Consider the following 25,452-nt stretch of genomic DNA (forward strand, 5'->3'; position numbering starts at 1 on the left):
CCAGGAATCCCTGGAGCTGGGAGGCCACCACACGCTCTATTACCTTGCCCAAAAATGGGATATTGGACACTGGCCGATAATTATCCATTATGGAGGGATCCAGGGATGGCTTTTTCAACAAAGGCCTTGCATCTGCCTCCTTTAGGCACACTGGAACTCTGCCTTGTTGTAAGGAGGCATTGATCACTCCCTTCAGCCACTCAGCCAGTCCCTCTCTGGCGCATTTAATGGGCCAGGAAGGGCAGGGGTCTAGAAGACATGTGGTGGCTCTCACCTCTCCAAGGATCCTGTCCACATCCTCGGGCTGTACAAACTGAAAAGAATCCATTATTATTGGACAGGCAGGAGCCAAAGTTACATCCACTGAGACTGTATCAACTATAGCATCCAAGTCGGAACGAATCTGAGTGATTTTATCTGCAAAGTGCCGTGCAAATTCTTGGCAGCGGCCTGTTGAATGGTCTATATTATCCCTATGGGGGCCAAGATGTAGAAGACCTCTGACCACTTGAAACAGCTCCGCTGGACGGCTCCCTGCAGACACAATAGTGGCAGAAAAGAATGCTTTCTTTGCTGCCCGTACTGCCACGGAGTAGGCCTTCAAATAGGCTCTAGCCCCTGTTCGATCAGACTCGCTCCAAGTCTTCCGCCAACGTCGCTCTAGTCTCCGTCTCATTCATTTCATCACCGCCAGCTCCTTGGTAAACCAAGGGGCTGGTCTGGCTCCACTTCGTGAGAGGGGACGCTCAGGAGCGATCGTGTCCACCGCCCTGGCCATTTCCCCATTCCAGAGGTCAACCAGAGCTTCGACAGAATCGCCTGCCCAGGTGACAGGAAAATCCCCAGAAGCCATCAGGAAACCATCCGGATCCATCAGCCTCCTGGGGCGGACCATCCTAATCTGTCCCCCATCCCTGCAGGTGGAATCACACACAAATATTGCTTATGCAGCACACAGTCCGAAACATCTAGCAATTGCAGGGCGTGCAACTCCCACTGTAGGTTGTCCCAGTTTTGGTTCATAACTAGATTCCAGGGCCACAATTCCCTATACCTTCAATAGGGTTGCCAGGTCCATGGCCTGAGACTGATCCTGTATCTTTAGGAGAAGAGAAAGTCAGCCAAGTGCAGGTGTTCTTTCAACTCTGTAATGGGAAAAACCACAAGGTGGAATTCTCCCTCCCCCCTCCACAGCTTTTAAAGATATAGAAGACCTCTTGGTTGCCAGGCCCGGCCTCCAAGAGGTCTTCTGTATCTTTAAAAGTTGTGCAGGGGAAAGGGAGAATTCCACATTGTGGTTTTTCCCATTACAGGGTTGCAAGAACACCTGCACTTGGCTTATCTTCTCTTCTCCTAAAGATACATGATCAGTCTCAGGCCATGGACCTGGCAACCCTATTGAAGGTATAGGGAATTGTGGCCCTGGAATCTAGTTATGAACCAAAACTGGGACAACCTGCAGTGGGAGTCGCACGCCCTGCAATTGCTAGATGTTTCGGACTGTGTGCTGCATAAGCAATATTTGTGTGTGGCTGTCTGCATCAGCTCTTGGATGCTGTGTGTGGGGCAACTTTGCTGATGCATCTGCGTGTGTTACTAATATCTAACAGTGAAACCATGAATGGTACCGCCTGATCTTCTACCAAGGACAGCTCACAATGGAATGAGCATAATGGAGAAATGCAAATTATCCATGAAAAGGCGGATATACAACTGGTTGGGAGGGAACCACACCCAATGGGTAGTAATTTGTGGATCAATGTCATTCCAGGTGGAGGTAGCAAGCAGCCAGCGCTCTTTATGACTCTACTTGTGTACATAAATGTCTTGGACACAGGAGTGGGGAATGTGCTTGTCATATCTACAGATGACACAAAACTAGTAAGAATTGCAGATCCAATGGAGAATACCATGCTCTCTGGTTAGGGGAAAGGCCATAGCATCGGCTGCAGATGGTAGAACATCTCTTTTGCAAGCCAAAGGTCCCAGGTTCAATCCCCGGTATCCGCAGGCAGAGCTGCCCCTAGGCATTGGGAAGCAGGGCAGTTGCCCTGGGCCCCGCGCTTTGGGGGGGGCGTGGTTGGTGATCTGCTCACCAGCTGGCTCCTCCCTCCCTGCCTGCTCGCCTTTGCCAGGCAGGGCGCAGCACTCGCTCGCTCTCTTTCTCTCCACCCGGGAAGGGGGCTCGCTTGCCCGCCCGCCATGCCAAAGCTGCTGCTGCCACAGCCGCTCCTGCTGTAGTCAGTGAGCGGTAGCCGCCCCGGGGACAGCGAGCTGGGCCGGCAGTTCCGGGACTGGTGCCTGCACACCTATGGCAGCGACTCGGCCAAGACCGTGACCCGGAGCAAATGTGGGGGGCCCCCAACTTTACTTTAGCCCTGGGCCCCGCATATGCTAAGGGAGGGTCTGTCCCCAGGTAGGGCTGGGAGAGAGCCCTTTCTGAAACCCCCGGAGAGCTGCTGCCAGTTAGTGCAGACATTACTGAGCTAGATGGATTGATGGCAGTATCCTATGTTCTTTTTCCAATTCAGTTTCAAGATGAGTTCAAGCATTTCTGTCAAGTGTAGGAATGTGAGCGAGGAGTGTCTTTGTCACCCCACCTCATGGTTTGCTTTGCAGGGCCACCCAGAGGGTTTTTGGGGCCTGGTGCAGGTGTGATGTTGGGGGCCCTGCTGCTGCCCCCTACAAGGACCCGTGCATGTGTTTCCAAAGCTGGGGGCCACCTGCAAGGATTATTGCATGCCACAGGCAACCTGTGAGTATTCTTACTTGGAGCTCCTCCTTGCCCTGGGATCAGGCAGAATGATAGATTTGCTTCATGTTTTCTGACGTGGGGATAAGGGAATGGAAATCGGGTTGTGGGTCTCCTTAGGACCTCTTCCAAATTCCAAAACCCCTCCTGGCAGAGCTTCTTTCTGCTTCCTGGGGCTCAGTCTCACAGGCCTTCTGGGCTGCTGCTGGCCTCCACTGCTCACTCCTTCGAGGCCTGGCCTCACACTCCTCCTACACCTTTCCCTGTGGTAATTGCCACAGAAAATTACTCTCCAGTGGCACCTTCCCTGGAAATCTCCAGGCACCATGCCTGGAAATCTCAGGTGGCCTGGAAATCTCAGGTGGCAATCACTCATTACTATCTCTTAATCAGAGCACTAAGCTCTTGCATATTAGGAACAAAAATGGGATAATCTTGAGAACAACTCAGGGTGTTTTTTTAAAAAGAAAGGTACACTTCAAAAGTGAGTCAGGAATGCGGTGCCCTAAATGACATTTCAGAAGCATGGCATCCAAGAGATAGGAAGACAAATCTCCTACGGACCTTTAGTGTGGCGGCACCTACCCTTTTTAATTCCCTCCCCTTAAATATTAGAGAAGCTCCATCTGTTATATTTTCAGCGCCTATTGAAGACTTGCTTCTTTCCACAAGTTTTTTAAGTTGAGGAGAACCAGTGTGGTGTAGTGGTTAAGGTGTCGGACTATGACTTGGGAGACCAGGGTTCAAATCCCCACACAGCCATGAAGCTCACTGGGTGACCTTGGGCCAACCATTTTCTCTCAGCCTGAGAAGAAGGCAATGGTAAACCCCCTCTGGATACCACTCACCATGAAAATCCTATTCATAGGGTCACCATAAGTCGGAATCGACTTGAAGGCAGTCCATTTTTGTTTTAAGTTGAGACCTATCCCAATCTGCATCTGTGTTTTAATATTTTCTTAAACTTTCTTTTTAAAAATGTTTTTCATCTTAGAAGATGTTTTGATAGCTTTTTTTAAGCAACATTTTTGAAGATGTTTTATTTTAATGTGTTTTAAAGTTTGTTTTTATGATGTTTTAATGTTTTTAGTGCTTTTGTTTGCCACCCTGGGCTCCTGCTGGGAGGAAGGGCGGGATATACATCAAATAATAATAATAACAATAATAATAATACTCATCCTGATTTGCTTGCACAAAGCTGAACATGAAGGTTAATCATCCATTCTTTATTAAGCATTTGTTCTGATTTGTTTGTGGGACAGTTATATGAGCATTCATCCTGATTTGCTTGTAGGGTGTTAACACGTCTATTCATTAAACATTTGTTCATCTCACACTTTGGTGCATGTCCCCATCGCTTTCCCAGCTGCAAAATGCTTGTGTGGATTTACTGTGACAGAGTGCTTTAATCCGCTTTAATTGTACACACCTAAATGTCTGGTATACACGTCAATCCCTCCTGCAAAACACAGACAGCGTGGGGCCATGCTGGCTGGTCTTACTGACATTACTGTGCTGGCGAATTTTGAGAAAGGAACCAACAGACAGGAGAAGGGCAACAAAAATGATTATTGAGAGTTTTGGAATCATGATACCTTAAATAGATCAGGTGATACAATGGGTTCTATTGAACCAAACAACCCAATAAAAAACTGTAAGCAACCTTTCGAATTACAAAGCGGACTTCTTCAGCTTTGGATGCCAGGAAGAAAAATAGATTTTGCATGGCCAAGACCAGATCTGGTCCCAGTGACTCTTTTCACTGCAAAGAGAGTTCCCCAGGTAGAGAAGCATAAATAGCCAGGATTGGAGCAGAGCCAAGGACAAATTAAGGCATAAAAGGAGGCCAAATCCTGTTTCAAATGAGCTTCAGCGAGGTGGGAAGTGCCCTTTGGTCATCCATGGACCCTCTGCACTACCTCAGGCCTCACAGTTATAACACAGCCAGGGATGGTTCAGCTCAAGGGTGAGGAATTTCAGGGCTTGGGCCCAATGCGGCCCTCCCAGCCTCTCCACCTGGCCTCTGGGAGTCACACCCCTTCTTCTCAGGCCATGCCGTTCACCAGCCCTGCGTCACACCCTCCTTGAGTATCTGGCTGGCTGCAATGTGTCTACGAACTAAGATTATGCCTCTTGCTTGCCCAGATAGAGGATAAAGAAGGAATTTACATTAGTCATTCTCTCTGCTTTTGCTTTTGGACCTGCCCCACCACCAGCGTGGGGCTCCCAGAAGGGGATGCAGCCTTTGGGCTGAAAAAGGTTCTCCACCTCTGGCCCAGCTCAAGGGTACTTATTTATTTGTTACATTTATACCCCGCCTTTCTTTCACCATGGAACCCAAGGCGGCATACATGTGGTTCCCAGGCGGTCTCCCATCCAGGCACTGACTGGACCCAGACCTGCTTAGCTTCAGCAAGGTGGTGGCCTCACGTGCCTTCAGACCATCGCCTGGGACCCAGCAGCTCAGTCATAGTGATTCCAGCCCTTCCTCCTTCCCAGGCTTAGAATGCTACCTGCCGCCCTTCCAGCAAGGAAAAGTAGCACACCGGAAATAAATGCAAGGGTGCATGGAAATGAGCATACGATACACAAAAATGCAAAACGTCTGCACCGCAAGAATTCATGGAGATCCATCAGTGGCTACTGTGTGTTTGTTCAGTCTGCCATTCAGGCACTCACTCTGGATGGACGACTTAAAGGCCCCTGCTCTGGATTCTTCATCTTTAAACCAGAAGGGACGAGGCACAGCCCTTCAATAGAGCAGGGGTTCCCAAACTATGGTCTGTGGTGTTTAATTCAGGTGGGCTGTGACATGTCCTCATTACGTATTCATATTGATTTTTAATTGCATTTTTATGGCTTCCTTTATTTCTTATATTGTATTTTATTAAACTAAAATTTGAATTCTATGGTATTTAAGAAGCAAAAGGAGCAAGGCAAATTCAATTAGTATTAACACAGCCTCTAGCACAGTGCATTGCAATTGCTACAGCGGGCAGAAAAATCATTAAGTGGTTGGCCAAGTGCCTCAGCAATTTTCAAGCAGACTGTGGGAAAACAAGTTTGGGAACCCCTGAAACAGGACACCTTCAAATAGAGGACTGCCTCTATAAAGCGGGGCACACGGCCACTGTAGTCACCTCCTTGGCTTATTGGATTCTGATTGTATGTCTGCTGTGCTGTTGTCGTCAAATGTTTTGCTTCAGGATTGCTTTTCTAATTGTTATGCTATGAGTTTGTCTTGGGCGCCCTAGGAATAGAGCAAATGGATATGCCTATTTAATAAATCATGTGCATACACCCCAATGAGTGACTTTGCACACCAGCACGGACTACTGTGCGCACTTACTCCGGTCTCCAACTCACAAGGAGACCACCTCTTTCTATGCCCACAACCTCTTTCTGGGCACTGCTGCCTGCCTGCATTCCATTGTGTAAGTTTGTACTGTAAATGGGCGTCTCTGAAATGGCCGCTCCTGGAGTCTTAGATAAAAGGTGCGGATGAAGGAGCTGTTGAAAGCATCTCTTTCTGACTCATACCATTTTTTAACCAAGTTGTAATGCATTCTCATAAGTTGCACATATGCCTCATGTCAGTTGCCTCACATGAGGCCCTAAAGGATCTGGGCTGGGTTCAGGAAGAACTGACACAGCGGGCACAAGAAATGAGGATCCCTCTAACTTTGTGTCTTCATAACACTGCCATAGTCATGCTGTCATGCTCTGCAATATGCTCTGTAATGCAGTTCTATGGATGTTTATTCAGATGGAAGCTTGTCTGTGTTCACTGGGGCTTATTTTTTATCTATTAATTAATTATATTTATATCCTACCTTTCCTCCGAAGAGTTCAAGGAGGCCTACATGTTTCCCCCCTCTCCATTTTATCCTAACAGTGACACTGCAAAGTAAATTAGGCTGAGCTTCATGGATGAGCAGGGATCAGAATCCTGATCATCCAAGTCCTAGCCTGACCACTACACCATACTGCCTTAATGAGTTTGTTTGGGTTTGCAGCCACACAATCTGCCTTTGATAATTATGTTTTCCTAAGCCAGACTTTCCAGGGCTGATTTTGGGTCTGATCTCAGGAAAAACCACAGGGGCAGAGTTTAAAACTAGTGACACATGTATTTCTACTGATTTCACTATCTGTTACTTCAAAATGACAGGCAAATTGTAGTTATTGTGATGTAGCTGGAGATATGTATTCAGAACTTGCAAAGGAGACATTATTATTATTGGTTGTATCCAACCAAGATATTCTCAGAGTAGACCCACTGAAATTAATGGACCGAAGCTAATCATGTCCATTATTTTCAATGGGTCTACACTTAATTATCATCCTCATCATTTAAGTACAGTGGTTCCCACATGTCTTTCCCCGTGGACTACTTGAAAATTGTTGATGGTCTGATTTCTGAATTGCATGATTATTACTTTTACTTCTTTTGTTGTATTACAATTTGCACTCCCCAGAATTCAAATTGTCATGTAATAAAACACAACATAAGCCATAAAAAGGAGCAATAAAATACAATTAAAATAAATATAAATATTCCATGCAGACATGTCACAGACAGGACTGTAGTCGTCCAGGGTCTCAAGGGGTCTTAGACCCCCTTACTCTTTTGGGGAGCAGCATCCCAGCAGGGTCCTTATGTCGCCAGCATCCCGTGAGCCAATCCGCATGAAAGGGGAGTGTGTTAACCAGTGTGAAGAGTTGTCCTTTCATGCTGATTGGAGCCAATTACAGTAAAAAGAGATGGGTCAGCCACTAAGAAGACTCCTCTCAGTAGCTAACACTCTCCCCTAATGCTGATTAGTTCCTAGGACCAGTAATGATTTGAAACAAATGCTGATGAAAGTTAAAGAGGAAAGCACAAAAGCAGGACTACAGCTGAACGTCAAAAAGACTAAAGTAATGACAACAGAAGATTTATGTAACTTTACAGTTGACAATGAGGACATTGAACTTGTCAAGGATTATCAATATCTTGGCACAATCAGTAACCAAAATGGAGACAATAGTCAAGAAATCAGAAGAAGGCTAGGACTGGGTAGGGCAGCTGTGAGAGAACTAGAAAAGGTCCTCAAATGCAAAGATGTATCACTGAACACCAAAGTCAGGATCATTCAGGCCATGGTATTCCCAATCTCTATGTATGGATGTGAAAGTTGGACAGTGAAAAAGGCGGATAAGAGAAAAATCAGCGCATTTGAAATGTGATGTTGGAGGAGAGCTTTGTGCATACCATGGACTGCAGAAAAGACAAATAATTGGGTGTTAGAACAAATTAAACCAGAACTGTCACTAGAAGCTAAAATGATGAAACTGAGGTTATCATACTTTGGACACATCATGAGAAGACATAATTCACTAGAAAAGACAATAATGCTGGGAAAAACAGAAGGGAGTAGAAAAAGAGGAAGGCCAAACAAGAGATGGGTTGATTCCATAAAGGAAGCCACAGACCTGAACTTACAAGATCTGAACAGGGTGGTTTATAAGAGATGCTCTTGGAGGTTGCTGATTCATAGGGTTATAAGTCATAATTAGGGTTGCCATATTCCAGCTCCACAAATCCGGGCAGGCTAATTTGCATCTTATGCAAATTATTTACATATGGAAATTGTTTGCATATTGTTTGCATGTTATGCATATTGTTTGCATGTTATGCATATTGTTTGCATGTTAATATTTGGATTGTCCAGTTGTTTTGCTTTTGTGCCTAGGAATTACCACCAAAAACTGGGGAAAGATGTGAGAAATCTTTTTTTTAAAAGCAACATTTTCAGCCTTAAATGCCTAGACTCTAGTTTCCAACACTATGGAATATTTATTGATTGATTAAGAGGATTTATATTCTGCCCTTCTGCTGTTAAAAACAGAGCTCAGGACAGCTTACAAATATAATAAAAACAATAAAAATACACAATCAATATAAAAACATAATAAAAACACAAAATAGCAACAAACAAAGTAAGTCAGGGCAGCAGTACAGTTAACCATTCCATATACAATATATTTCAGAGATGTGGTGGGTGGAGAAAAACAAGAAGCCAAAATGTTAGGAAAAGGAGTCTTTCACACCACATGCTCAGTTCTAAATACTGTTGCAGCAAGTTTTACAAGTTCCTCCAGTATTCCACTGGTGCAGGCACTCAGACATTCAAAGTATCTGTATGTTTCTTAGGTTTTATAAAAGCAGAGCTTTGCTTAACTCAAAATTTCTTCTCCCTTTGATCAACCACATCTACACAGGTTCCACCTCCCTACTCAAAATGAAACTGGGCCTGGAAGTGTGCAACAACCTCACACATACCTTGTTAATTAGATTACCAATGCCAGGATGTCTGTCTTATTGACTACTCTCCTGCTCCCCCCCCCAACCAGGCATCATGAAAGACCCAGTCCTAGGCTCAGAAAGAAAATAAATATCTGGTCCTCTTCAAAGTACTGATAAGCCTCTTGTTTTAATTAAAATAATAATTATAAATTCTTGTTCTTATCACTAATGGGAGTTAATTATCTTGCATATGCTGCTGTTGCTTCTATGGCTGTAACGGAGTGAGGTTAAAGTGAAATGCAAATAGGAAAAAAAACAACACAAAAGGCAGTAACACTTTCCTAAATGTAATACCATACCAACCACAATAAGATTCCTATGAGTAAGGCAGAAAACTCAGCATCCCACAACCAGGATTCATAACCAAAACCCAAACTAAAAAAATCCTAGCAGCCAGTCAGCCAAGGTCACAGAAATCCCTATGCAGCACAACCTGACCTGGGGACTGCAGTTAATGCAGAATGCTGCAGCACAATTGCTAATATGAGTGAGATCCTATCAGCACATTACACCTCTGCTCTGAAATCTGCATTGGTTGCTGATTTGCTACCAGGCCAAGTTCAAGCTGTGCTTTCCATGTTATGGGTGCCACATAGTACAGTACTTGTTCTGCTCTTGTAAGAAATCAGTCCTGTAAAGTGGCAGCACCTACGCTTTGGAACTCCTTGCCTATTGACATTAGGCAGACGCCTCTTTTCAGCGCCTGCTAAAATCAGTTTTCTTGAGGCAAGCCTCGCCAGGCATGTGGAAGCTATTGTGTTTTTAAATCTGTTTTTAATTCATTATTCATTTTATTATTTTGAATGTTTTTAAGTATCTGTCCTTAAAGCTTTTTCCAATAATGTTATTGTTTTAATTCTTTGTGTAAACCGCTTTGAGATTTTTTACAATAAAGTGGTATATAAATGTTGTAAATAAAAATAAATAAATGTTGGAGTCACTGTGGCACTTGAGTCTCTTCCCACTTTTAGGAAGGAAGGAATCTGCCTTATACTGATTCAGGCCATTTCGTACCATGATTTCTTAAATGCAATACCATACCAACCACAACAAGATTCCTATGAGTAAGGCAGAAAACTAAGCATCTCACAACCAGTCAGGATTCCTAACCAAAAACCAAAAATATGATAAATGAAGAAATGTTTATTTATTATTTACACAAACTGTAAAGATATTTATAGTCCAATCCTAGGTTTATTTATTCAGAAGCAAGTCCCAGTGTATTCAGTGGGGCTTACTCAAACAGGGACAGAAACGCAACCTCAAGTGATAAGCAACTTCATTCACACAACTCAAAATTCCAAATCATGCCACTTTACGCTGTTTTGCAACTGTTTATACTTGTTTTTATGGTTATTGGATTTTAAATGGCTTTATTTCTTGTTGTGAGCTGCCTTGGTTTCCAACCCTACCTCACAGGGTTGTTGGAAAGACTCCATACACGTATGCACACACACTGCAGATGTATAAATACATACAGCTCATATAATAGTTTGTCAAACCAGTTGGTCATTGCAGAAAAATCAGTATTAGTTTTTAAAAAATCAGTATGAGTTTCCTACAGAATAAAAACTGTAATACCTATGTAAGCCCTACCTACTTGCTTTAAAATAGGACTGGAGGAGGAGACACAGAAAGAGATTTATGAGATTTTCAGATAAACGGCGGGGGGGGGGGACCCACCATTTTCTGGCATTGCAATGAGGTTTCCTAGACAATGCCTCAAACTGAAACACAACCCTGGCTTCACTGATTGGCTGCAACCCTGAACAGGCGGGGTTAAAGCTACGAAGTGCTATATTACTGTGTACTGTTTAAAGAAAGATTTAACGGGGGGGGGGCAGCTGACGTTTTTATGTATATCTCGAGAACCGGACCACCTAGAAACTTAATTTTTTAAAAAAATTAAAGCTGAGAATCCGGGCCACCTAAGGGGCTAACTGGGTGCTGGGTGGCATGCAAAGAATCCGGGTAAAACCTGGCTAACCGGGCAATATAGCAACTCTAGTCATAATCGACTTGAAGGCACATAACAACAACAACAAAGTTCCTAGGAACGTCTGTTGTTGTGTGAGACAATATCAAGAAGGACCTCGTTCTCAACCCAAAAAGGAGGGGGAGAGGGTGCATGGCTGTGCCTAACACGAAGGGATCCAGCACTTCTGAATTTGCTACTACACTACTGGTCACAGACCACCGTTTGGTAGCCCCCGGTTTAGAAGCAGCGGGTTTAGTAGCGGCCACTGGTCGCTTTTCCCGCTGGGCGTGCTGGCCTCCGAGGCGGCAGGGGGAGCCCTTTGAGCGATGGCGGAAGTAAGCCTTCGTGTGCCGGGAAGTCTAGGGTGAGGAGAAAGCATGGAGAGGAAGCCGCTTCCTTCCTGCGCCCCTTCCCTCTCTCGCTCTCCCGGCGTCCCTTGCGCGGCGCCTGCGCACTGGCCCGGCCCGGCTCAGAGCCGCATCCTCCTCCATCATCATGGCGGAGCCGCGAGACAAGGCGCTGCAGGACTATCGCAAGAAGCTGCTGGAGCACAAGGAGATCGACGGGCGCCTCAAGGAGCGTGAGTGGCTAGGCAGGGAAGGCGGAGGCGGAGACGGCGGCCGGGCCTCCCCTCGACTCCCCCTCGACTCTCTCTTTACACGGCTGCCTCCCTTTGGGCGCTTTGTCATGGTTGGGCCTGGGAGGGTTTCTGCCTCAAGGAGCCTCTCAGCCTTCCCTTTACAATGTATATGTATATATACGCCATTATACCCCACGCTTCCGCCAAGGAGCTCAGGGGCAGGAGAGGGTGTGCATGGTCCTTCCCTCCTTTACTGTCACAACAACCCTGTGAGATAGGCAGCGCTGAGAGGTAGCGACTGGCTCGAGTTCACGCATGGTACAGAGCGGTCTGTGTTGGAATTGCTTTTTAAGATGCTTTTAAATATTTTTTTAAAGACGTTTTAACGTATTTTAAAGTCTTCTTTTTAAAGTGCTTTAGAGTGTTTTTGGTGTTTTTGTTTGCTGCCCTGGGCTCCTCCTCTTAGGAAGGGTGGAATATACATTTAATTAATTAATAGTGATAATAATAATAGTAGTAGTAGTAGTTGTGGAGTTGGTACGCCAAACTTTCGACTCTGACTCCTCTATTTTTCTACTGTCCGACTTCTTCATAAATGGCAAATGTATATTAACTAGTAATAACAAATTTACTGTAGTAAAATGGTAGCACAAGGCATTTCACCACCACCACCACCACGTGAATCATCAGGCTAGATTGATAGAACATAAAATATATTTATTCGATTATAATTTCTGAACAACAAAACTCTCCTAAATTCCTATGAAAGTTTTTATTTTGAAGTCGGAGTCGGTACATTTCTTCCAACTCCACCCAAAATTGCTTCCGACTCCACAGCCCTGATACTAAATGCAGGGATACAGAATCTGTGGCCTTCCTGATGTTGCTGGACTGCAGCTCCCATAATCTGACCGTTGGGCAGGCTGGTTGGGGCTGAGGGAGTTGGGAGTTCAAAGCAGCTGGAGGGCCACAGGATCCTGAGCCCTGACTTAATGGGACTTGCTTTTTCTTTCAGTAGAACTTTCACATAATCGTGCACAGGATTGCAGCACACATTGGTTAGCCAAGCATCTAAGGGGGTCATTATGCCACCTTTATTTGATTGGAGAAAATCGATGTATGAAGAAGTAAACTTTTCATTTTGCCTTGTGGTGCTCATCTAAGAATAACATTTCATTTTTTCCCCGTGTTTTGTTTGCAGTAAGGGAACAGCTGAAGGAGCTTACCAAGCAGTATGAAAAATCTGAAAATGACCTCAAGGCTTTGCAAAGTGTTGGACAGGTGAGTGTTCATGCATTGATGAGAAGGTTTCAGCTGTTGGAGGGAGGGATGTCTCGGCGTCATCCGTTTTTCTTCTGTGAGATGGGTACTTTTGTGGTGCCCACAACAGCTTGTTAGATTTCTATATGTGGTTCTGGGCCCAAAATGGTTGTGGATCCTGTGATGGACAAGTTTCATGTCCCTTTCAAGGGCCCAGGTAGGCAGGGTTCTTGATGTTGGGAGGTAGGTCTAATAGTTTCTCACTTTTTTTAACAGATTGTTGGTGAGGTTCTTAAACAGTTAACAGAAGAGAAATGTGAGTTCATTGAGGGGGGTATTGGACTTTACTAATATATTCATTAATGTTTGTTGGTTTATGTATGTATTAAGACAGTGGTTCCCAACCTGAGGGCTGCGAAGAAATCCAGAGGGGTCCTCAAACAGTAAAGAAATGAATTATTATTATTTTAAAGTCGTCACTCCCTGGACACTGTCTGCTTCCCACTGCTGCTGCAGATGACACCTCCCCCTTGCTCCAAATGAGAGGGGAGGACTTTTGCTGAAGCGCCAGAGCATCTTTCAGGCGTGCTAAGGGCAGACATCTGCCTATAAAATACATGGCAGATGCCAAAGGAGACTGAGGGTGGGGCTACCAGGAAGAAGAGGGAATTACCATCTCCAACTCCCGTCTCCTCGCACTGCCGCTACTGGCGATGCCCTTACTCAGAATGAGAAGAGAGGGCTTTTTGTGAGGCAAAAAGAAGCAAGGCTTCAAGGAAAGGCTGCTTTCCCCCTTCCTTTCTGGCAGCCAGCCTGACTCCCTAGGGGGAGGGGGGGTCACAAAATGTTTTGAGCTTATAAAGGGAGCCCTATACTCATAAAAGTTGGGAACCACTGTATTAAGAGATCTGTATGCTATGTTTTAAGGCACACTGCTGTCCCAAGGCAGGATATAAAATATTACAGTGGCAAAATTTAACACAGCAAAATTAAAAGCCAAGTATGACTAGCACAGCAATACTGACACATGCAGTGCGGTAAAAACATTCTAGCAATCTGTCCTTTCGTAGCCGCAATTGCAGATGGATTAAAATCTGTCATTTCCTTCCTTCTGATCCTTCTAGTCATTGTCAAAGCAACAAATGGACCAAGATATGTGGTTGGTTGTCGCCGTCAGGTGAGCACCCTGTGTTCGAAGATGTGTATATCAGTCTCTCAAATCTTAACTTAAAAGTGAACAGACTTTAGGGTTGTAGCACATGCATGCGCAAATGTGACCTTTTCACACTCAGCTTGCTGTTGCTGTTTGGTGAGCGCCATAAGCCACTCATGAGAGAGTGGGCTGGACCTGCAAGGGATGGCCAGGCATTGTGGTGATGGATTCCCATGCCTGCCCTGAACAGCACCCTTTAAACCCCTGACTGATTGTTTTCATTGATATTTTATTGGCTTGGTTATACTCCTTCCCCCGCATCTTGTATACCAGTCTGAATGTTTTTTTTAATCCAGAAGAAAGTAAAATATAAATAATATGAATTTTTAAAATACCCTCTGCTCTGCTCTGGCATCACTGCTGCTTTAACTGTGGAAAGCCAGCAGTTTCTGCCTAAGATGCCAAGCAACCTTGGAGAGTAAAATCTGTGAAATGGGTTAATTTATGTTAGAAAGTCAGCTAATTACCTTCCTTGGTCTGGATAGAGCCCTGGCGATGACAATGCCTGATAATTGGGGTGATCAGAAAAACAGTGCCATAAAAAATGGCTTCTTCTACACCAAGCACTGAAAATCCATTCATCCCCCCACTACAGACACACACACACAGTTTTTGTCCAGATTGGTTAGAAAACTGAAATTTGTTGTCTCTGTTTTGGCCTGACTTCATTATACTATTTGTGTTGGGGACGGTGAGAAGCCTGTGTGGCCTGAAGAAAGGCAGAAGCAGCAAAGGGCAGGCCAGGGTGCTGGTGCCAAGGAGATGTATAAATATTACAAATAAATAATTAGAGGGTTCGTTCTCACCAGCAGTCCTGCTATAGGTGATTTGGCTTATGTATTCTCAAAGGATGCGCTGTCCTTATTAGGGGTGCTTGTTGCAGAAATAGACAGTTGGGTAGACTTAACCATTGCCTCCTCTCCTTTTTACCTTCAGCTCGATAAAAGTAAGCTGAAGCCTGGGACGAGAGTTGCGCTGGATATGACCACACTAACTATTATGAGGTAGGTTCTTGCCATGAAGTCTTGCAGTGACGGTAGGAGAAAGAGTGGGACAGAGAAAGCAGGCAGCAGAGTTATTTCAGAGTTCGGCTGCAGAAGAATCTGGTGACAATAACAAGTCTTGCAGTAACTCTTAAAGCATGCTTGAGAAAAAGTATTCTTTGAAATCTGTGTCTCAAAGCCTCCTAGGTGCTCTGTAGAGAGACAGGACTGCACATTCCAAACGTAAGGGCTAAGATGGAGCCTTTTCTTACGAGATTGAATTTTCAGATGATTTAAAGCATTGACTTACTGGCCTCCTCCAGCATCTTAATTTGATGGGTTGCCCCCACCAATCTGAACTGAAAGCAGAGATACCTTTCTGCTACAACTCAGTGTATGAGAATACTTGGTATGACAATCCAGGAATAAAAATGGGATATAATATGCTTGGTGAAAACATTAAGCTGGTTGTCGTGGGAGGCACAATATAAGTGATTATTTTGAAGGTATCTGTCACCCACTCAGGTCAACAAGTGGCATGATTGCAACACTGGAAGTGCAACTCTCCTAATGCTGGCTGTATCCCTATGGGGTGGTATGGGGGTGTTGGTGTTGGATAGCTCTTAAGTATTAGAGGCATGTTGTGCGGAGCAGGTGAGCATGGCTTGGCCAAAACAGCCTTGCAGGCCAAATGGGGAGGCCTGGCAAGCCTCATTAGGCCTGTGGTTCGGAGGTTCCCCACCAGTGTAGTAATGATTATTGAATAAATATATGTAACAGACTTAGAATTCTCTAAAAAAAAAAACCCTATATAAATACTGACTCATTTCATAGAATCATAGAGTTAGAAAAGACCTTGAAGGTCATCTAGTCCAACCCCCTCCTCAGTGCAGGATCTGCAATGCAGGATGCAACTACAGCATCCCTGACTGAGGGCTGTCTACCTTCTGCCTAAGTTCTTCCATCAGAGAGCTCGCTACCTCCTAAAGCAGTCAGTTTATTCAGGTATCTTTGTTTTTATGTGTGGGTTATAGTCGGTGGGTGGGGAAAGGGTTGGAAGTTACCTTTGAGAGGCTTTAGAAGTCAAATGGTGGAATCAGTTGCATGGCTTCTCCAATTTAGATATTTGCCAAGAGAAGTTGATCCACTGGTTTACAACATGTCTCACGAAGATCCTGGAAATGTGTCTTATTCTGAGATTGGAGGATTGTCGGAACAAATCAGGGAACTAAGAGAGGTAACTGTCTGTTTCATTATCAGTCTGAATAACTGGTGTGTTTAAATTGGTTGAGAGCCACTGCGGTGTAGTAGTTAGGGTGTTGGACTACGACCTGGGAGACCAGGGTTCGAATCCACACACAGCCATGAATCTCCCTGGGTGACCTTGGGCCAGTCACTGCCTCTCAGCCTCAGAGGAAGGCAATGGTTAACCCCCTCTGAATACCGCTTGCCATGAAAACCATATTCATAGGGTCGCCACAAGTTGGGATCTACTTAAAGGCAATCCATTTCCTTTTTTTTTTTTTTTAATTGGTTATGTCCTGACAGTAGGGAAGCCATTTAAATCTTTGGAACAATTTGGGGTGCATTGTTGGTGATCCTCCACACCATGGTTGGGAAACAAGTTGTGAGTGTGCAACTTCCTCCCCCTCCTCCCCCCACCTCTCATGCCAATTCATCCTCACTTTCCAGGTTTCCTCTAACCATAGATGGTTGTAATATCTAAGTTGGGCACGATTCTAAAGATTATGGCTTGGCTTGGTAGTCAGCTGTTAGTTTCTACTCAGCTAGGAAGACCAGTCCCACCATGTTTTTAAAGATTTTTAAATATATATATTTTAAAGTCTATTTTTAAGGTATTTTTAGTGTTTTTGTGTGCTGCCATGGGCGCCTTCTGGGAGGAAGGGCGGGGTATAAATTTAATAAATAAAATAATAAATTTAAAAAATGATAGCTTGACAATGTTACATGAATTAATCAACACAGACTATTTTCTGATGAACTTAATGTAGCTCAGGTTTTATGTAGGATGTTCAAAGTGGCTTCCATGCAGTAAAAATCAGCAATGGCAGTGATGTTCCTTTGAACTTGAGAACAGAAACAACTAGTAATTTAAACATATGCGAGAAACAATTTTTAAAATGCAGCAGTAAAACAATGAGGTTCTAAATTGTCTCTTTAATGACAGAAGCAGCAGGTGCCTTCCTTGTGGAAGGGCATTCTGCAAACTGGCTGCCATCAAAAAAAAGACCCTCTGCCTGGTCATCGCTCACCTAACCTCTCTTGGCAGGGGCACCTTGAGAAAGGGCTTCCCATGCAAATCTTCAGAAAGATTCATACAGGAGAAAATGGTCCTTTAATTACCTTGGTCCCAAGGCATTTAGGGCTTTAAAGGTTTAAAACTAGCACCTTGAATTGAGCCTTGATGTGTACTGTTTTTTGAAAGCAGTCATGTCAGCCCTGTCCGTGCCTGCTCAACTGATTTGATCTGCAGAACTTGCACTTTTACAAGTGCCATGTAACATTCATTCCATGTTGGTGAGGAGTCGATCTTTTAGTGTGGCAGCATCTGTGCTGCAGAAATTTCTCCCTGAACAATAGGTAGGCACCCTCCCTATAGCTAAGGTTAAGCAGTGTATACATTTTCCTAAATAAATAAATCTGAAGTCTCAGGTGGTACAGCCCAGAGATGGATGAACTACCTTAGTGAAAAATCGGCCAGTGTGTCATAGAAAAGTTGTCCATTTCCTACAAATGGTTGGCATGTAATGCCAAACCATGGTTCTTTAACAAAACCATGAGTTAACACCAAGTTGTCTCACAGATGACCGAACAAGCCATGGCTTTCATGAAAGATTAGCTTACTTTCCAGATGCTCTTGCCCCTCATGCCTTTGTAGTTTAACAAGTGCCTGGGGGTGGGGTGGCCAGACAAACCATGGTTAAAGAAGGGTGCCAGATTAGCACATAATGCTAAGCCTTAGTTCAAATAAACCAAAGCTCATACATCGACAACAAACCACTGCTTATGGTTTGTTGGCAGTAAACAAACCATAGTTAAGTTGCTGGACAGGGTTTCAGCAATCAAATAAACCATGGCTTGCCAAAAACCATGGTTTACCATTACAGCGCAAACCAGGCCTTTGAATGTCTTGTGCATAAAAAGTAATCTTCTGTTTTGAACCCAAGACACATTTGGTTGCTTCTCCTCTTAACAGGTTATAGAGTTACCCCTGACAAATCCAGAATTATTCCAGCGTGTGGGGATTATACCTCCTAAAGGCTGCTTGCTGTATGGCCCACCAGGTTGGTCTCGTTAGTGTGCTTGCCTTTTACTGCTCAGCAAACAGGATGACAACCTGAGAAATTTCGTTTCACATCAACTCTTCTGTGGCAATATTCCTTCAAGTACAAACAGACTTCTCATGGGGTGTCAGGCTCCAGCGTCACATATTAGAGATGGGGGTAGGGTTGTCTGAATGAGCATGGGTGTCACAGAATTCTCAGGGGAGCCTGCCCTAACACACGCTGCCAACCTGCAGGTGCAGTTTCATAAGGGAGAGCTGCTGGCGGGGAACCTGTGCTGGACAGTTTGGGTACGCAGTGGCAATGTGGGGAGCAAGTCTGGAAGGCCCCTCTTACAGGAGGCATAGAGCTGGATGCCTTCAGTGCACAATCGGAATGCGTGAGACAGACATCTAAATGGGCTTTACAGGAGTTAAAGTACTGCCAGTGGGAAGTTCACGTTTTCAGGAGCCAGCAGAATGTTGAAAGGGTACTTAAATGCAGGGATTACATTTTAAACACCTGGGAGACTGGGATTGTTATGGCCCTCCAGTATAGTGCAGTAACTTAGTGCTTTTTAATCTCTTTTGGATTGCTGTTTTAATGCCATTATTTTATACATCTTTTATCACATACGTGTGGCACCCCTTGTTCCATGAGCTAACAGCAGAAAGCCTGTCACACACACACACCCCGCCTCCATTTTACCCTCTTCTAACAGTCTTGTGCGGTAGGCCAGGCAGAGGGAGAGAATATGAACCCTGCTGGTTAGCTTGTATTATTTTAAAATGTTAGTGCTCTTTTTTTCTGGTAATGCCTGTCCAGCCATAAAAACCAACAAAGAATAGTAATACAAGAGATTTAAACCAAAACAACTCGTTCACTCTTCTCGCAGAGACAAGAGAGCCAGGAAAACATAATCACATGTAGCCACAGTCTAGCCAATCAGCATCACTGCTGGAAAGCCGCTGGTAAAATATAAGTCCTGAAGGCCTTCCTAAAACCCTGCAATGCAGGCCTGAATGAAGGGAATTCCAAAGCTGTGCCCCTCCCCGAGAAACCCCTCTCCATTGACTTAGGGGGTGGACTCGCCAGGAGAACTAGAATAGAAATTTGAACCCAGGTCTCTCTGGTTGGAGGCCTGCAGTACCACGTTGCTTCATGTGTGTGTTTAAATGTATATAATCTGTCCCTTGGTTGCTCTACTACTTGATCCATCCTCAATATCTTGTCCATCCAGGTACAGGGAAAACTCTCTTGGCCAGAGCCGTTGCCAGTCAGCTTGACTGTAACTTCTTAAAGGTAAAACAATGGAATTCTTTCTAGATTACTAAAGCAACCCTGTCTGACCTGCAGCAGCAGCAGCAGCAGATGACGTTACCTGTTATAATCCTTCTCAGGTTGTGTCTAGTTCCATCGTGGACAAATACATTGGCGAAAGTGCCCGGTTGATCAGAGAGATGTTCAACTACGCCAGGGATCACCAGCCCTGCATCATCTTCATGGATGAAATTGATGCTATTGGTAAGACTGATGGCCTCACGTGTCAACAAGCCACCTGTCAAGCTTTGCCTTGGGATTGGGAACAGCTCTGCTTGCCTGTAATGCACTGCCCCTCTCCACTGTTGAGGCGGTGGGGATCCTGCTATCTGCAGGGGTACAGGAATCGAGACCAGGGAAATATCAGGAGGATGGTTGTACCAGAAACGATTGTGCCAAAAACTACAGCGGGGGGTGTGGAAGCTTAGGCTCTGGGGGCCAACAGCAACCCTCAGGACTCTTCAGGCCACACCTCCTACAGACCAGGCTTCACACATGCCTTGAGTGCTTTTGCCTGCCTCAAATGTGTCCTTGAACTCCTGATCGTGTTTCTTGCTTGCGTGGATGGAGAGAGACGTGTGTAGAAACATCTGAAGTGTGTATCGCTTGAATGCAAGCTGTTGTATTGTTATTTATTTATTGCATTTGTATACCGCCCCATAACCAAAGCTCTTGTACAAAGGCAAGAGTCCCATCTGTTGCTCCGCCCACCCTTTGCCTCTGGCCACACTCGCTACTGGTGTGCAGCCACTGGAAGGTTGCCCATTAGGCAATGTGGCCCTTGGGGTGAAAAAGACTCCCCATCCCTGAACTACAGAGTCTTGTGCTACCTGGCAACTAACAAATACATTATGATGTAAGCTTTCACAAGCTAGAGCTGTTTACTTGCAGCATCACAGAGAGCTGAGGGGAACAAGCTGAATACAACATTGATTTACTCTTGAGTAAATGCCGCAAAAGTTAATGCCTACACAAGTCCTTTGTTACCCAGATGTTCCTGTTGAAGGGTAGAATCCAGGGCTGTGGAGTCGGTACGCCAAACCTTCGACTCCAACTCCTCTGTTTTTCTACTGTCCGACTCCACTCAAAATTGCTTCCAACTCCACAACTCCGACTCCACAGCCCTGGTTCAAATACAGCTGACTTCATAGGAAGCTTGTTTGAGATTGTGAATTTATATTTTAAAAAAATTGTCAATCAAAATTACAAATATTTTTCCTGAAAAATAAAAAAGTATAAAATATAAGTATAAAATGATATATTTACCATATATTGTTATAATATTATAAGTTTTTATTTTAAAGTCAGAGTCGGTACATTTCCACCGACTCCAACTCCACCCAGAATTGCTTCCAACTCCACAACTCCGACTCCACAGCTGTTATAGAATCTTTTTGAAGGAAATCTTTCGAAAGGCTTAGCAGTTCTTCTCAGTTTCTTTGTCTGGATTCTAACAAAAACTTTGCATCTTTAATTTTTTACCTCCCCTAACTCTTTTCAGGGTTTGACACCCTGTCTGGCGCAAGTGAAATGCTGACTACTTTTCCGCTCTGACTTTTCCCTAGGCGGTCGTCGTTTTTCAGAGGGCACGTCAGCTGACAGAGAAATTCAGAGAACACTAATGGAGGTAACACTTCTGTGTATTGGAGCCTGTTTGGCTTTCATGTGTACACACACATTTTTGTAATCCCAGGCAAGCGGCAAACATTTGAGATGTAAGGGTCAGTTATGAAAATGAAATGGCTGAACGGTGGCTGCATGAAGTTGAAATTCTATCCCGCTGCTCAGTGGCGTGGTAGTTCCCAATCTCATTTGCAGGAGGGATACTTTTCCTTGAAGTAGCTAAAACCAGAAGCTCCACATGGTAAATGGCTTCTGGCATGGAGCAACCATTATCTGCCTGCTTTGGGTATAGGCAGATGCTCGTATTTCCATGTCTGCAAAGACTAGAACCTTCATAGATACTCTTTCTGAATAAATGAGAGTCCTGCAGTTCTTGTCGATCATGAGGGGGTTGGACTTGATGGCCTTATAGGCCCCTTCCAACTCTACTATTCTATGAGGCCACTTCCAGGTTCTCTGTGTTGGGAAGAGTTATTCTGCCAGACCATTGCTTGATGTAGCTCAGTATTGTCTACGCTGACTGGCAGCAACTCTCCATGGTTTTAGGCAGGTGTTCCTCCCAGCTGTGTACCTGGAGGCGCCAACAGTTGGACAGAGCCCGACTGTATTTCTAAACCTGCTTAGTGCAGTGAGCTTTCTGACAGTTAGCTAAAGCTTTTGATTTTCTTGCGACATATTTCAGTTATTGAATCAAATGGATGGATTTGATACTCTGCATAGAGTTAAAATGATAATGGCTACAAATAGACCAGATACTCTGGATCCGGCATTGTTGCGTCCTGGAAGACTGGACAGGAAAATCCGTGAGTAAGAGTTTCTATATGTCAGCTTCTGTCTGTGTCTCCCTCTTGTTTGCTTACTTCTTAAAATTGCTTTCCCCCCCCCTTCTAGATATTGACTTGCCAAATGAACAAGCCCGATTAGACATACTGAAGATCCATGCTGGTCCTATAACTAAACATGGTGAAATAGGTAAGTTCCCAGAGCGTCATGAGGGTGGTGTCTTGCTTTGCATATTTAAGTACATGTGTGTTCACTGTAACTGATTGTGAATTTCCAGAAGAATCGTTGTAGTCTTTTGCAGCAAAAACAAAGGTTCATATCTCATTAAGTTCTACTCAGAGTAGACCCATTAAAATTAATGAATCTGTTATGTGCATTAATTTCAGTGGGTCTACTCTGAATATATGATACAACCCTAAGAGCCTTGTGACACTAAAGACTACAGTCCACGAAAATTTATGCCATAATAAAATTTGTTAGTCTTCAAGGTGCTCACGACTCTTTGGTTATATCCATCAGAGTCATCCCATTCATGCAAGAGCTTGCTCAATGGATTTCCCCCTCCCTCTCCTCCCCTGTGCACCCCCTAGTCTGTTTTGGGAGTTCCTCAACCCTCTGGAGTAGATTTGGGGACAGGGAGATTATCCATTATACAACAGCTTCTTTAAATGTAATTCTGTGCCTCATATTTTGCTGAATCGTGTATCATTACATTTATATCCTGCCCTTCCTCTGGATAGCATAAGTTTTACAACCTGCACTTTGCTGGGCTTACGCTCTTCCTTAACATACTCCATGATCTGGTAGTGGTGCTTCTCGATGCTCAGTGGCAGCAGAAGCTGCCTTTTACTAGCTTTGGCTGGCGCTGAAACTGCTTCCGTCCCTGAAAAAGAATCAACGGACTAGGGCCACTCATGTCCTAGCAATCTCAGATAGCACTCAAGTGCTGAAAATCAGCGGATTGGCAAGTGTTGTGAAGCCCCTTTCAGGCAAGCCCCAGTGATCAGCTGATCGGTGCTTGTGGGCTTTGCCTTGGCCCACATGGCTTTATTTCAAACCATTCGGGCAAAAACACGGTCACCTGTCATCACTGTGATGTCAGGTGATTGACAGGTAGGTGGCTATCTGGCCGGCTAGCTACTCGTGCTCTGCACCACGTTGGCATACTCTCATTTAAAAAAAAAAAAAAACCCGATGGAATAGTAACGCTGGCATAGCCAACAACTATTTTGTTACGGTAGCATAATGAATAGTGTTGCATCTGGTTGCAGCGCCTGCTGCTGGTCACTCCTGTTCACACCTCAAAAGTACTATATCAATGACATTCAGGAGTAAAGAGTTCTGATTTTCACAACCGACACTCCTGTTAGTCAGACATTCTGATTAACCCTCGCAATTCTTTTACAACTAGATTATGAAGCAATTGTGAAGCTTTCTGACGGCTTCAACGGTGCTGATCTGAGAAATGTCTGTACTGAAGCAGGTAAAGGAGACCCTCTGACATGACTCCCCGTTTCCACTTATCCCTTTGTCTTAAATAAGTGGAGTCTTTTTCTAAGTTCAAATCATTCATAACATACACCAGTGTGGAAGACGGACCCTTGTGTGGTTGTGGAGTTCCATCTGCTATAGCTCATATAGCTTTTTCCTGCAAAACACTGCAGGAAAAAGGATGGATGTCTTTCAGACAAGGTCTTCAACTCTAGTTTCTTTCCTGGACATTCTTTTCCTTAATAATGTTATTTGTTATTTAGTTTAATTTTTGTAAATTGTATTGCTTTCATTGATGTATTTTATACTTGTGTTCTTTTTTGTTTGTAAGCTGCCTTGAGGGCCTTTGGCCAAAGGTCGGGGTATAAATACATTTAATAATAAAAATAATACAGGAGTACCCCGCATTAACGTACGCAATGGGTCCAGAGCGAGTACGTAAACCGAAAATGTACTTAAAGTGAAGCACTACCTTTTTTCAATTGCGCCGCCGCTGTGCCACCTCTCCTTCAGGCGGAGCCTCAAAGCCCTGCGCTAAAGCCTCTGCTGCGGCGCTGCGGCACCTCCCAGCTGATTCGCGATCGCATGATCACGCCTCTTTCCACCCGCCCACGCACCAAAAGAACAGGCCACAACCAAAGGTTAAGTGTCCGTTCTTGCGAAGCAAGTGTACGTAAACAGGGGAATGGTGCTACTGTAAGTCTGTTCGTACTCCCGAGTATCCTTAAAGTGACGGTCCATATAGCGGGGTATTCCTGTAACAAAGGGAGCCGTGCATGTTTGTGGGGTCTGGATTGTGACCATAACGTTGCAAGCGAAATCAGAACACACAGAGTTGCCTGCCTTCATGAACCAGATTGTCTTCGTTTTTCCCTGTCACCATTTGATTCTCAAATTCTGTCTTTACAGGTATGTTTGCCATTCGTGCTGATCATGATTTTGTAGTTCAGGAAGATTTCATGAAGGCTGTTAGGAAAGTTGCAGATTCCAAGAAGCTGGAGTCGAAGTTGGACTACAAGCCTGTCTAAATGTAGCCACGTGGTTAATGGCTGGCTGTGACTGCATGGGAGATAGGGGGTTTCATAGATGAAATGAGAAACAAAAGTATCCCTTGCTTGTGTTTTTATTACAAGTGTCTGTATTACACCAGCAAGCTGGCCAGCTGTTCATGTTAGTGACCAGTCTGCTGCTGGAGAGCATGTGGTATCCTGAACACAACATGGCCTTCATGAGAGTCCCACTTTAAATGCAGAGTAAAATGTGTTCTCATGTGGTGACTTTGTGGAAATGTACATTTGGTTTGATCTGGCAGATTGTAAGACAGTGCATTTCTTATTTTATATCATTTAACAATTTTTTCTTCCCTTCAAAGAGTTAAAATAAAACTTGTTTAATTCCTGTCTCCTTAGTAGATATTTCCACAGTTTATACTAGAGCAGAGTGGACAACAGGTGGTCTTTGGCTCTCATGATACGGGATGCAGCAGTATGTTCAAATCCTGAAAGCCCCTTCATTTTATTTAAAGCAGAGTTTCTGGTCCTCATTAAGAACATTTGAAAATGCAAAAACACAACAGCTAATTCAAATTCCATACATAAAGGCCTTTTTTTCTGAAATGTGGCATGTCCAAGTTGTGATTAAGCATCGTGGTTTTCTTGGAGAGTCCCTGAAAAGAGAGTAATAGCTTGTGGGCCCAAGGCCCTGACCCTTTGCCCCTTAAATTACCCTGCCAGTACATATGTCAAGCTGCTCTGAAAAAGTAACACAGTGGCCCCATTTGCACGTCACTTTAAACTAAACTATGGTTTAAATGGGAGTGTGCTAGTGCATGCAGCT

At 44.3% G+C, this 25,452-nt stretch overlaps 1 protein-coding gene across 1 annotated transcript; it reads left to right on the forward strand.

The window, feature by feature from the left end:
• The first annotated feature begins 11,478 nt into the window (after positions 1-11,478).
• Positions 11,479-25,016, forward strand: PSMC6 (proteasome 26S subunit, ATPase 6). Its single transcript, XM_061612547.1, has 14 exons — positions 11,479-11,659; positions 12,861-12,940; positions 13,196-13,235; positions 14,044-14,096; positions 15,069-15,136; positions 16,238-16,352; positions 18,333-18,420; positions 19,640-19,701; positions 19,800-19,923; positions 21,285-21,346; positions 22,025-22,145; positions 22,234-22,314; positions 23,537-23,608; positions 24,526-25,016. Exons 1-14 carry the CDS (start codon positions 11,575-11,577, stop codon positions 24,642-24,644), a joined length of 1,170 nt encoding a protein of 389 aa, XP_061468531.1. The 5' UTR covers positions 11,479-11,574; the 3' UTR covers positions 24,645-25,016.
• Positions 25,017-25,452: the final 436 nt, after the last annotated feature.

Source organism: Rhineura floridana, chromosome 2, assembly GCF_030035675.1.
Source record: "Rhineura floridana isolate rRhiFlo1 chromosome 2, rRhiFlo1.hap2, whole genome shotgun sequence".
NCBI classification, from domain to species: domain Eukaryota; kingdom Metazoa; phylum Chordata; class Lepidosauria; order Squamata; family Rhineuridae; genus Rhineura; species Rhineura floridana.

Excerpts from the sequence above, each read along its gene's own strand:
- PSMC6 (XM_061612547.1), top strand. The coding sequence starts at position 11,575 with ATGGCGGAGCCGCGAGACAAGGCGCTGCAGGACTATCGCAAGAAGCTG. Across the intron at positions 11,660-12,860 it reads CGACGGGCGCCTCAAGGAGC|TAAGGGAACAGCTGAAGGAG; the intron begins GTGAGTGGCTAG and ends TTTTGTTTGCAG. Across the intron at positions 13,236-14,043 it reads ACAGTTAACAGAAGAGAAAT|TCATTGTCAAAGCAACAAAT; the intron begins GTGAGTTCATTG and ends TGATCCTTCTAG.